Genomic DNA, 12,867 nt, shown 5'->3' on the forward strand with positions numbered 1-12,867 from the left:
ATAACTAGAAATAGTATCTAACTGGCTCAGAAAAAAGAAGAGAAAGAAGGCAGCGGAAAGTGACTCATTGGTTACTCAGTATGTTTGCCATGTTCTAAAACAGTCACAATTGTGTTTACAAACAGTGCTTCTGGTGCTTAAGTATATCTGAGTTTTACAGTGAGAATAATCAGCATGTGATTCAGACTAATATTTTACTGTCTCTATTTGATTAAATTACACTAAAATCTGAATAATGACTTGTGTCCCCTCTCTTTCTCTCTTTGCCGTTTTCAGTAGAGCATGCACCATTTTGATCGTGAATTTTCGGTAAAGTAAGCTATACTGATTTTTCTAACTTTAAAGATGCTCTGTTTCTGTATGTGAAATGGGACCCAGTGTGTCTAGCTAACTGAAATGCTGAACAAATGGGAAAGCAGATTCAAGACAATTTCCTTATCTGAATTATTTAAATGAAATACAGCATCTTTAAAAAGCACCCAAGTGACTTCATTTACATTCATTTCATTTTCATCACGACCTTCAAAATCTTCATTTTCCCTCTGATTTTAGTTTTAAAATATAGCTCTGAAACCTAAAAATCAACTGCATGGCATTTTGCTATCTTTTAATTTTGGAAACTGGCTCAAAGTCTCATTTCTGCAAAAATGTTGGCTCCTAGTGTTCCTCTGACGAAGGGGAAAGGGAGTTGGGCAGTTGCATTCTTAGTCATAGGAAGGCAGCTTAGTGGCTTTCCTACCCGACAGTAGGGAAAAACAGTTCTTTTGTAAGCATTTTAATAACGCTTGAGTTAGGAATGAGTACAGCCTCCCTAACTTTCTGAGCTAAATGTGAAGACAGTTCCCCAGAGCTGGGGGCCGCCTGATTCTAGGGCCAGTGTCGCTTCATTCTCTCTTGGCCTCCTCTCCTGTGTGTGGGGACTACAAAGGAACTCAGCCCTCCACACACCAGTGGATGGCACCCACTGTCAAAGTTGGCCCAAGGAAAGAGGACCCTCAGACGTCCTTTCCACGAGGCTGGTGAGGATGTTTCTGGCAAAGCAGTCCTCCCTGCATCTAACCTACTCTCTTGCTGCAGATGTCTGTGGCCTGTCCCAGGGCCCCACTGGCTTGCCAGGCCCCGTCTGGGATTCTCAGGAAGGTGGAATAGCTGGCTCTCAGGGTTGTGAGACGGGGAGATTGGAGAAGTCAAGACTGACCTGGTTATCACTGTAAATGAGCTGTTTTGGAGCATCTCTCACCCTGGGTTGTTGCAGGCCGATATTTTTCAAAGCTGGGTGAATTCACTTGGCAATCGGTCTAAAATGGAATCTTTCTGGTTTTGTCTGAGGCCTGTGGATGAGGACTGTGGGAGACCTCTGGAGTAGGCGGGGGCTCACTCACATGTAGGGAGTTGGGAGCTCAGGCACTAGGCAGTTGCTCCTAGGTTTGTCACAGGCCAGAGAGCCACATCTGAACATTCCCCCATCTCACATCATTACTGTTGTGTTGTAGCTTAAGCCCTAATGAACCTTTAAAGGAGTTTTTATGGACCATAGAAGAGGCAAGAAGGAAAACCAAAAAAAATCAATGGAGCCTGTAATCAGACTATGAGTCCCCGGGTCTGTATTCTTACCTCCTCCAGTGCTGACCTTCTGACCCTGGACCTCTTCTCCCCTTTCAGGAGGTTCTGAACTATTTCTTGCCCTAAACATACCTATCAAGATCTTCCTAGTTGTCACAGGCCCAGTGAGAAAAGGTGGACCTCTTGGGATATTGGGTCCTTTAGGATTGATGGGTCCATCCCTCTGTGAGGGGACCTCAGGTGACCTTGCTCTTTCCCCTTGATGAGCAGCCTCTCTTTTCACACATCCCTCAGCATCCCATTTGCTTTACAGGTACAGGTGACCCTGTGGCACTATGGACAGGTTTTTTATTTATGCTACCGACCTGAATGAATGAATTCAAAGAGATTCATTTAAAGTGGTAGCAATTTCAACCTTTACTTGGAAAATGAAGATCCATTTGCCAAACACCACCCCCAATTCCCAAATTCTGGTAGTGAATTTGAACTTTTAATTTTGAGTGCCTGGTAAATAGGCCACAGTCAAGGGTTGCTTCCTTCTAAGGCCCCTTGCTAGCCTCCCAGAATCCTGGGCTGGAAGGGTTGCTGGTCTCTGGATGGCCAGTTCTGCACCCTTAGTAGAATGAAGTGCTGTTGCAGCCCAGTCTGTCTTCTCTTCTCTAACCCACTGATTCTGCTGGGGTCAAACCACAAAGCTGGGAGGCAGAAATGCTGGTGCTCATTCTGGTACCTTTGGGCCCTGGATGTCAAGTCCAGATTCCGCTGCCCTTTTCTGGCCATTGGGTGAGTGTGCCGGGGAGAGAAGGGGGCAGCTGGAAGGGCATTGGCGCCCACTCAGTCCTCCAGGCTCTGAAGTTGGGTTCCAGGAGCCTTTTGAGACCATCTCCACTCCTCCTCGTATTTCACTGGTCACTTTCCACGAAACTGCTTCCGAGGAGTGCTTACATTACATACTTATTCTCCCTGTTTTTCTCATTTCAACAGTCACTTTCGATTTGAAGTCTTTTTTTTTTTTTTAATCTCTGTAACCCTGTGACGTAAAGCCAGGAGCATTTTCTCATAATCCACCCTGGCATAAAACGTAATAGAACTTCATTCATTAGTTGTTATTATATAGAACCAATAAAAGTTACATTTTGCTCATTTGTCTGTATTTAATGTTTATTTTTATTGCTATATTATCATTGTTTAATAATTCCAAGATTGCAGAGCATGAGTGTGTATATCTATGTGATTCTTTAATTTCAGCTGCCTTAGGTTTGGGTAAAAGATGTAAAGGAAGGTAAGTCATTTTCTATGAAATACAAGACTTTAACCATTGCTTGTTATACCTGCTAAAAAATTGCACTTACTGAAGTATTTTATTGATGATCTTGACCACTTGTCCATATCAACTTAAGAAGTGACTGGTATGTTTACCTGTTATCATCACAGCGCAGTAGCAGTTTGAGGAACCAGGGAGCCACCTAGCAGAATGGCTTGCTGGAGTAGCGCTAGGACAGGGTACAGGATAAGGCTGGAAGCAGAGACATGGGGTCACAGGGAGCTGCAGGGTTCACAGGAAGTGGGGTAACTAACTGCATCACAGGCAAGTTCTTTCAAGCAAGGCCTTTTCTGTACTTAGTGTTTATTTTGTCCCAAGAGAACAATTCATTCATTGATTCAAAATGAACTATAAAATTTGGAGTTCCCATTGTGGTGTAGCAGAAACGAATCTGACTAGGAACCCTGAGGTTGCGGGTTCCATCCCTGGCCTCTCTCAGTGGGTTAAGGATCCAGTGTTGCCGTGAGCTGTGGTGTAGGTCACAAATGTGGCTTGGATCTGGCATTGCTGTGGCTGTGGTATAGGCCAGCAGCAACAGCTCCGATTAGACCCCTAGTCTGGGAACCTCCATATGCTTCGGGTGTGGCCCTAAAAAGACAAAAAAAAAAAAAAATCTATAAAATTCAAATGCCAAATGTGCATGTGCCTGGAAGCTAAAGGAAGTTTCAGGGACTTGTCCAATTTCCTTCTCCTTGCCCACCAGGATGGAGCTCAACATTCCAGGCTCCCCAGATGCTTTAGTGAAAGGTGTAGGATTAGCGTAGTTCTATCCTGTCCCTGGGCAGGGCCACAGTGAGAAGAAGGGTGCTTGAGGAAGACTCCTCCTTAAGAATACCATCGCAGTGAGAGAAAGCCCTCTGCCCCTTGCTGTGCATGGCTAACAGTCATTAGCATTTCATATTTCTTTCATGCAACCTAATAGGAAATGATTGTTCAAGACCAATGCCCCTGGGGAACCCACAACCCAGCAGACAATGGTTCCTTGCTGAGAATCCCAAGTTTGTCATTTTATATTAAATCACGTCCTTCAAATATTGTGTGTGTTAGAGCAGCTAAAAACTGTTCATCCCTTACTAGTAATGGTATTTGTGTAGCTCAGCTCTGTGCATACAAATATCTGTCTTTAATTGCTAGCTCAGGAGTAGGTAGAGCTATCTGGGACCTGGATAAAGTAAATAATGGAACTTTGGGTGGGGGATCATTATTGAAATTTGGAAATGGAAGTAGAGCTCTGTCTGTGTGAAGATAATGTCAGTATGTACAGTTTCATGTAATCTGTGGTTTCGTTTGGTCTTTTCTCATGTGACTGTTATTTGGAAGAAATGGCAACCTTTAATCAATTCCCCTTTAATGCTTCTAGTTTTCTTGTTTAGTATTTTAAAAAATCATACAGAACTAGGTATCTTGGTCCCTCTGAGGGAAAACGTTTGCTCTCTAGTGCTTTCTGTCCAGGGCTGAGCAGCAGTGTGTGTAGAAAGACACTGACTGTCCGCTTTCCTCTACAGGGATGTCCGCATTACCTCCACCTCCTCCACCTCCACCACCAGCAGCTCCCTTGCCTCCTGCGAGCGCTGAGGCTCCCACACGACTTCCGCCTCAGGCTGTGAATGGCGTGGGCCGAGGGGCCTTACTCAGCTCTATCCAGAATTTCCAAAAAGGAACTTTGAGGAAAGCCGAAACCTGTGATCACAGCGCGCCTAAGATCGGCTAAAACTTCTTGTTTACACTTGGAGGGAAAAGTTCTTTTTTTTCCCTTCCACCTCAAACCCCTAAAGTACCCTCTTTCTGGATGAATAATTGCTGAGCCAGTACAGCCACATATGATTGTGCAGATGCTCATGTAAGGGGCTTTTCAAGAAGGAAGTATTCTTCAAGTAGAATAAAGTCGGGCTGGCAATGCTGCCTTAAGAAATATTTTGCTCCTTTATTACCATTTTAAAGGAGTCCTGTTCATCCTCTAATGGGCATCTTTTGGGGGCAGCAGCATGTTAGAATCAATTATTTCCAGCAACTGAAGGAAATGGACAAAAAAACAATGACAATATTCAGTCACAGCAGTGAATGGCCTTTGTGTTGCAACCCCTCTTATCCTGTTAGACAGCTCCTAGAAATGTTCCTCTCATACTTCATTTCTCTAAAGCATTTTCTGGTTATTTCTTAGGTAACTCCCATTTTTGCTACCTTAATTTCATCTTAGACATTAACACTGTAGCCCAAAGCATAGTTAAGTCGCTGAGTCAGAGAAGCAACTGAGTTCTTCATTTTCCCCCAGAATCGGGGAAAGTTCATGAACATTCTCTAAATTCAAACAGGAACACCATTGTGGTTATAGAACTCAGGGCTGCTAAAGCAACTATTCTAGTCTTAGTTCCTTTTAGTTAGTACGAATTGAACAGACAATGTTAACATCAGGAAAAGCTTTTTCCAACTAGAGGATCTTCTTTGTTCTCAGCAATTAAGTCAAGTTTGGGGTTTGTGGGGGAGGGGGGATATTACAACACAAGTAAATTTGCCATCTATAGAAATCAGTTCTTTGAAAAGATTTATTCAAATATATCATCTTTTTAATGTTCCTCATTTATTAGAAAGATCCTTTATGATTTGCTTAAACCCTTAAATTGCACTTTAAAGGATTATAAATAATCCATCTAAAAATTCAAGTTATACACATCAGTGTTGGTTACTATGCAGAGAATGTCATTGTGTATAGTTTCATGTAATCTGTGATAAATATTCAGCTGTATTTTTTATTAAAATAAACCATGTCAAGAAAATGCGTTGTTTGTAGCTTAGCTAGATATTTTAAATGACAAGTTTTTGTAGTACCTTGTGTGAATAGATCCATACAGTATTCCTAAAGTTTCCTTCCCACCTGTCCTATTTTCTTTTGTCATATTTTCCCTCTCAATAAGAGCTAACAAGGTTCTCTTCCTTTTTTTTTTTTTTTTTTTGTCTTTTGTCTTTTTTGTTGTTGTTGTTGCTATTTCTTGGGCCGCTCCCGCGGCATATGGAGGTTCCCAGGCTAGGGGTTGAATTGGAGCTGTAGCCACCGGCCTACGCCAGAGCCACAGCAACACGGGATCCGAGCCGAGTCTGCAACCTACACCACAGCTCACGGCAACGCCGGATCGTTAACCCACTGAGCAAGGGCAGGGACCGAACCCGAAACCTCATGGTTCCTAGTCGGATTCGTTAACCACTGCGCCACGACGGGAACTCCCTCTTCCTTTTTTAATTAGCTATCATTCATGTGCTTCTATGACTAATTTTTTTTTTCTTTTTAGGGCCACACCTGCACCTGCAGCATATAGAAGTTTCCAGGTCTAACTGGAGTGGCAGCTGCTGGCCTACACCACAGCAACACTGGATCCAAGCCGCATCTGCAACCTAAGCCACAACTTGCAACAATGTCTGATCCTTAGCCCACTGAGCGAGGTCAGGGATCAAACCTGCATCCTCGTGGATACTAGTTGAGTTCTTAAACTGCTGAGCCACAGTGGGATATAACTAATTTAAATTTATCTTTTCTATCCCACCTTCTTAAGAGGGTGGTGTGTGGCAAAATGTCTGTTTTTTGGCAATGGGAAAAATACTTAGCGTGGATTTTGGTTTAACTTTTTTTCTTTGGCTGTGCCCAAAGAGCGCAGAAGTTCCTAGGCCAGGGATCAAAGCCAGGATCAAACAAGGCTAGTGATCCACCCGCTGAGTCACCAAGGAGTCCCTTGGTTTTACTTTAAAGGAACCTACCAGAATTAGGCAGAACTTGAAGAGTTGGTGGACAAGTTCCTGTTCTAAGTGATGCAGTCTAGGTGATTAATGATTAGTGGTTAGTTCTTGATGGCACTAATTAACAATTTTAATACTTCCACCCAGCATTTATTGTTTTAAGAATATAGAAATACAATTAGTTAGAATTAGGAATTCCTTTATTCCTTATCAAAACAATAACAGTAAATGTAGATTATATGCTTTTATTTTTACATATAAGTTATCTTTTTTTGGATATATCTTTCATCAGGACTCTGCCACATTCATACCTTATCCTTTTAGTGAAAGAGCAGAATTTTACATTAATCTTCCTCAAAGAACAAGGCAATTATAACAGATAAAAATAGCATGGAACCTAGGCAGGAGAGTGGAAAGTTTTTCCACAAACACATTTAAAGTTCTTCCCAGCACAAAAACATCTGTGTTGTTGCCTTACAGATAACTTCATGAATCAAAAGGTCTTAACAAGACAATCCAGAAAGCATTTTAGGTAAATCCCACTGACTTTAAATTCAAGTCCAAACTAGATATTTAGTGTTTTCTTTATTGCAAAAATGATGTCTTTAACCTGAGGTACAGAGTTGTCTTCCAGAATCTTTGCATAAGGCATAGGAACATCAGCACCAGTGACTCGAACTGCAGGAGCATCCAGGAAATTGAATGCGGGGCCTAGGAGGGAAGGAGGCTCAAATAAGAGGCAAGAAAAACCAGCACAGTAGGTATGGTTGACCAAAGAAGGAAAATCTGAATTAAAGGAATACTAATTATGGGGAACTGTTTTTGGTTTTGCTTTTTAAAACATTTACTCAAAGGAAAAATAGCAAGCTGACATGTTGAAAATTCAAGTCATTTGACCACCTCTGACTTTTGATCTTTTTGTCCTTTAACACAATGTTTATTACAGCTTGACTATCCTGGAATCAGTTTCTCTGAAATACCTTCCATGATCCTGGCACAAATTTCAGCTCCTATTCCAAACTGTGGCCAGCCTCCTTCCACAGTTATGAGATGAGTGGTCTTCATGACACTGGCTTCTATTGTTTCAATGTCCATTGGTCTGATGGTTCGCATATTTATCACCTAAGTAGATAATGTAACAAATGAGCTTTATGGAGCCACTGCCTCACAAAGAGTTTTATCCCCATAATACCACTTCTTTTTTCCCTGTTAATCTGTGGCCCTACGGAAAACGAATCTGCCTATTCGTGAACAAAACGTCAATGGGAAAACTGTCACTAAAACAAAAATCTTTATCTGTATTACAAGCAGCTCTGTTAACTTACAGAACTCACTTATCCTCCCTTGGCCTTAACGTCCTCCTCACCAAAATCATACATGTGTCTGCTTACCATGTACCAGGCACTACATCAAGTATAGTTCTCACAACCATCCTGATGGGAAAGTAAATGTATTATCCTCATCTTAAAGCTGATGGTACTGAGATTTAATTATTTACTTTTAGGGGGAGGCACGCCTGCAGCATGCAGAAGTTCCCAGGCCAGGGACTGAACCTGTGCCATAGCAGTGACAATGCTGGATTCTTAACCAGCTGAGCCACCAGGGAACTGTGACACTGGGGTTTTGAGTATGTATCTTGCGCAAATGTAACTAGCAAGTGGTACTTCCTGGATATGAAAGGGTCAGACTCAGTGTTTTCTGAGTTTTCTCTTCTCCCAACCAATAGCTAAGGTTGGATCTTAACTTGACACAAAGCAGATACTAAATAAAAAGATCCAGAACCTAGGTGGTAAAAAGCTAGGTATTTGAAAAGTAGGTTCTTAGCTTTAAGCAGAGGCAGAACTAAGCGACAAAGCAAGATTTTATATCTATATATCTAATTAACCTGTAACAGAACTCAAACTCCTTTTTCTGGATCTTAAATTGAAAGGAACCCTTCCAATTCTTTAAGAACACTCACCTCACATTGTTTTTTATTATATATTTTTTTTTTTTTTTGTATTTTTGCTCCGGAGGCATATGGAGGTTCCCAGGCTAGAAGTCTAATTGGAGCTGTAGCTGCCAGCCTACATCACAGCCACAGCAACGCTAGATCTGAGCCACGTCTGTGACCTACACCACAGCTCACGGCAACGCTGGATCCTTAACTCACTGAACAAGACCAGGGATCAAACCTACAACCTCGTGGTTCCTAGTCAGATTCGTTAACCACTGGGCCACGATGGCAGCTCCCAAGAATGAATACTTTATAGGCAACCGGTGTGTTTACTTTATCACCTTCGTATCCATCCCACATGTAACTCACCTCACATTCAATTCCTTCTTTAGATAGCACTGTGGCAGCTTCTAAGCAGTGGCCCACAGGTCTTGAATGGGAAACTATCGTTATGTGTGTCCCTGAAACAAAGCAGTTACAGATGAAAAGTCAGGTTGAAACTAAAGACACAGTCCTGCTTTGTAGCCAGCTATGGCTATTGTTCATTTATAAGATATTAAACTCCACTTTACTCCAGTGAGATAAGGAATGTTGCAGCCTTAGAAATGAAATACAAATCCACTGGACTGAGATCTAGAAGAGCACAAATGTATTCCCAATCAAGGCATGACACATTCTTAACTTGAACTCATGCTAAAACTTCCCAAAGTAAAAAAGCAGTAACTTTGGACTGAATTTGACCAATATAAATAGAGGAGACAGATAACAAGTAATGTTTAAATGTATACTAAGTTCTTATTCTCACCTTGCCTTTCTATTTTGGCTTTTCCAATAGGAATCAGAAAATCTTTTGACTGAGCTTCTGCAGGAAGTTCAAAAGGAACTCCATACATTAATTCATTCTCCAGCACCACCACTGCAAAATAGAAATATTTAAACAAAACTGCATGACCAAATACAACACTGTCATTCACATTCTGTGAGAAGTTTAAATGTGCCCTGTGCCTATCACCTCCTGGGGATGGTTTAGGTACTGACATCTGCAGACTGGTCAATCCTACCTATGGGGATAAACCAATGTTGTAAGCATGCAGTATATTTCTCCTTTACCTAACTGGCCCCTTGTAAGTCAGAAATAAGAAAAACAACACATTTTCCCCCATCTTTACTTTGCCTGTAAATCATTAACATTTCATATGATACGTCTAAGCCTAAGTAGAAGTTTTCAATGGTGCCTACTATGCAGATATTTCATTTTAGTTCTTTAATGTTCAAAAGTGACCCACGGGTCACTCTACTGACCTGGATTGTTATCCCGAATGGCTGATTTAATAAGTCCTTTCGCATCTTCTGAGCTCCAGGGGCTGACCACCTTTAAGCCTGGGCAGTGCCCATACCAGGCAGCAAAGCACTGTGAGTGCTGGGCTGCTACACCTGCTGAGGCACCATTGGGCCCCCTGAAGACTATGGGCACAGACTGAAGGCCCCCCGACATGTAATAGGTCTTGGCAGCTGAGTTTATAACCTGGTCAATGGCTTGCATAGAGAAATTGAAGGTCATAAATTCGCAAATGGGCCTCAACCCAGCCTGTCAAATCAAAAACATGATTGTTAAAAAGACAAGAAACAAGAGTAGCAACCACTTTATTCCTCCAACATTCAAATAATGTTTTTAAAAGGTCACGTTAAAAGAAATCTCTTTGGGAATTCCCATAGTGGCTCAGTGGTTAACGAATCCAACTAGGAACGATGAGGTTGCAGGTTCAATCCCTTCCCTTGCTCAGTGGGTTAACGATCCGGCGTTGCCGTGAGCTGTGGTGTAGGTCGCAGACTCGGCTCGGATCCCGCATTGCTGTGGCTCTGGCGTAGGCCGGTGGCTACAGCTCCGATTAGACCCCTAGCCTGGGAACCTCCATATGCTGCAGGAACAGCCCTAGAAATGGCAAAAAGACAAAAAAATAAATAAAAATAAAAAAAGAAATCTCTTTGGATGAGATTCATAAAGAGGACAACATACCATAGCCGCACCTACAGCAATTCCAGCAAAGCCCATCTATAAAGTGAAACACAAACATAAGTAAAAATCCACAAAAATTATTAGAGTGTACACTTTAATAGACATGCCTCCTCAAAGGCCTGCTTCCTGATGAAAGGCTTACCTCAGATATGGGAGTGTCTATGATCCTCTTATCTCCATACTTCTTCCACAGGCCTCGACTAACCTACAATTAAGCAACGACCCCATTACTTTTGAGTGTCCTGGGGGCAAACGGCCACCTCAATTCTGTATAGCTTTCATGTATCTTGGTTACCTTATATGCCCCATCATACTGAGCAACTTCTTCCCCAAGGAGAAATACCTTCTCATCTCTTTCCAGCTCCTCATCCATACCTTGATTTATAGCGTCACGAACTGTTACCTGTCACAGGTATGGGAAAGCAGTCAATGAGCTACAGGATTACTTAGGATACCATTGAGATTCTCTCCCTTTACCTAGGCTGCCCACAGCATACAATATAAAAACTATCACTAGAACAGGCTTCTCTTTAAAAGTTCAAAGAATCCTATCTAAAAAGACAAAAAAAAAGTTCAAAGAATTCTAAAAGTAACATTTCTATCACTCACAGCCAGTCTTTGATAGGATGTGTAAATGAGAAATACATTAAACACTTTTCTTGACATGCACCTAGGCTTAAGAAATCTGCTTGCAGGCAGTGCTTCTTTGCCCGTCTACTTGTACCTCTCACAAGCATCCTATCTTAATAAATCTATTTCTTACCTATAAAAAAAAAAATCTGCTTGTTGGCCAGATAAGCTCATAGATGGATTGATTACTACGTACAAAGTAGACTTACGGCATTCCCATTGTTGTTCAGTGGATTAAGAACCCGACATGGTGTCCATGAGGATATGGGTTCCATCCCTGGCCTTGCTCAGTAGGTTAAGGATCTGGCATTGCAACAAGCTGCAGTGTAGGTCACAGATGCAGCTAGAATCCAGTGCTGCTGTGGCTGTGGCACAGGCCTGCAGCTGCAGCTCTGATTGGACCCCTAGCCTAGGAACTTCCATATGCTGCAGCTGCAGCTATAAAAACAAAGAAAAAAAGTATACTAGGTAGTTTTATTTCCACATGTAGTATATTGTAGAGGCAGAGAACGTCAAGTAAGCTTAAATTATACTACATATTGAGCACTCACTAAGTGCCTGGTACTGCCAAACGTGTTGCCTTCAGCATCTAAGAGTTATTTTATCACACAGGTTGGTAGAATTTTCTAGTAACATAAAAAGGATAGAGAAGGAAATTCCTCAAAAGTTGAACACAGAATTATCATATGATCCAACAATTCCACTTCTAGCTATACTCAAAAGAACTGAAACCAGGGGCTCAGATACTTGCACACCAATGTTCACAGCAGCACTGTTCACAAATCCAACAGGTGGAAACAACCCAAAGGTCCATTAAAGATGAATGGATAAACAAAATGTATATGCCCACAACGGAATATTAACCTTAAAAAGGATGGAAATTCTGACATTCTACAACATGGATGAACCTTAAAAACATGGTGAAATAAACCAGAAAAAGGACAAATAAACCAGATAAAGGACAAATCTTTATTTACCACTTACAGGAGGTAGTGAGAATAGATACTCATATACACAGAAGGTACAAAAGAGGTTACCAGGGGCTAAGAGGAAATAAGGAGTTATTGTTTAATGGGTACAGTTTGTTTGGGATGATAAAATTCTGGTAGTGAACGGACAATATGGTGAATTACTTAGTGCCGCTGAACATACAGTTTAAATGGGAAATTTTGTATTTTACTACAAAAGTACATTTTAAAGGGGGTGAGAGAAGAAGTATGGAGTCTAATTAGATCGGCCATCTGATTTCAATGAGCCTTGCGCGGCTGACATGCCACCCCAGCCTCTGCCCCAGGACGAGGGACCCCTCCCTGTCTGGTTAGCGTCTGGGCCAATTACCTGCAGCGCCGCCGGCGCCGTGCGGTGGAAGCGCCTCCTCAGCAGCAGCCCGGAGACCTTGCGGGGAGAAAAAGGACGCTTAGAGGGGACGCAGGATGGCAGGGATCGCGCAGGATCCTGGGGCCAGTGAGCCGCTGCCTACCTGCTCCAGGGGCCTCCGCACCAGCCCAGCCACTACCGCCATTTTGAATGTGTCCTCTAGTCGCCAAGAAATGACAACACCGCGGGGCTGCAGAAGAGTCAAGCCCGCTCTTCCCCGCCGGTGCCGGCCAATGGCAGGGCACGGCGCCTGCGTGCCCCGCCCCCTATGGCGTCAGGGTCGAGGGGCGGGGC

General features: G+C 42.5%; 2 protein-coding genes across 18 annotated transcripts in view; one reads left to right on the plus strand and one right to left on the minus strand.

Annotated features, from left to right (window-relative positions):
* The window catches only part of PXK (PX domain containing serine/threonine kinase like), an 80,753-nt gene extending 75,092 nt beyond the window's left edge, over positions 1-5,661 (plus strand). For 2 of the 17 annotated variants that reach the window (XR_014823414.1, XR_014823416.1), the window contains exons 18-20: positions 277-314; positions 2,812-2,845; positions 4,393-5,661. Coding sequence is in view for 13 of the 17 variants with exons in the window: in XM_003132276.6 (XP_003132324.1) it covers positions 4,393-4,598 (206 nt within the window). In the remaining 4 variants the exon portion in view is untranslated. The remainder of the gene's footprint in view (positions 1-276; positions 315-2,811; positions 2,846-4,392) is intronic. The other 15 variants (XR_014823415.1, XR_014823417.1, XM_005669680.4 and 12 more) reach the window with 9 other exon arrangements.
* Positions 5,662-6,791: 1,130 nt separating this feature from the next.
* Positions 6,792-12,776, minus strand: PDHB (pyruvate dehydrogenase E1 subunit beta). Its single transcript, NM_001244398.1, is given in 10 exon segments — positions 6,792-7,324; positions 7,594-7,735; positions 8,919-9,010; positions 9,355-9,465; positions 9,852-10,137; positions 10,567-10,602; positions 10,709-10,771; positions 10,862-10,969; positions 12,535-12,591; positions 12,677-12,776. Coding segments are annotated over 10 exon segments (1,083 nt in total). The 5' UTR covers positions 12,719-12,776; the 3' UTR covers positions 6,792-7,178.
* Between the last annotated feature and the right edge of the window lie 91 nt (positions 12,777-12,867).

Source organism: Sus scrofa, chromosome 13 (assembly GCF_054392235.1).
Source record: "Sus scrofa isolate SSC_HxYL_T2T_F1_AM1 chromosome 13, Sscrofa_HxYL_maternal_Yorkshire_Landrace_v2.0, whole genome shotgun sequence".
In the NCBI taxonomy this organism is placed as follows: Eukaryota; Metazoa; Chordata; class Mammalia; order Artiodactyla; family Suidae; genus Sus; species Sus scrofa.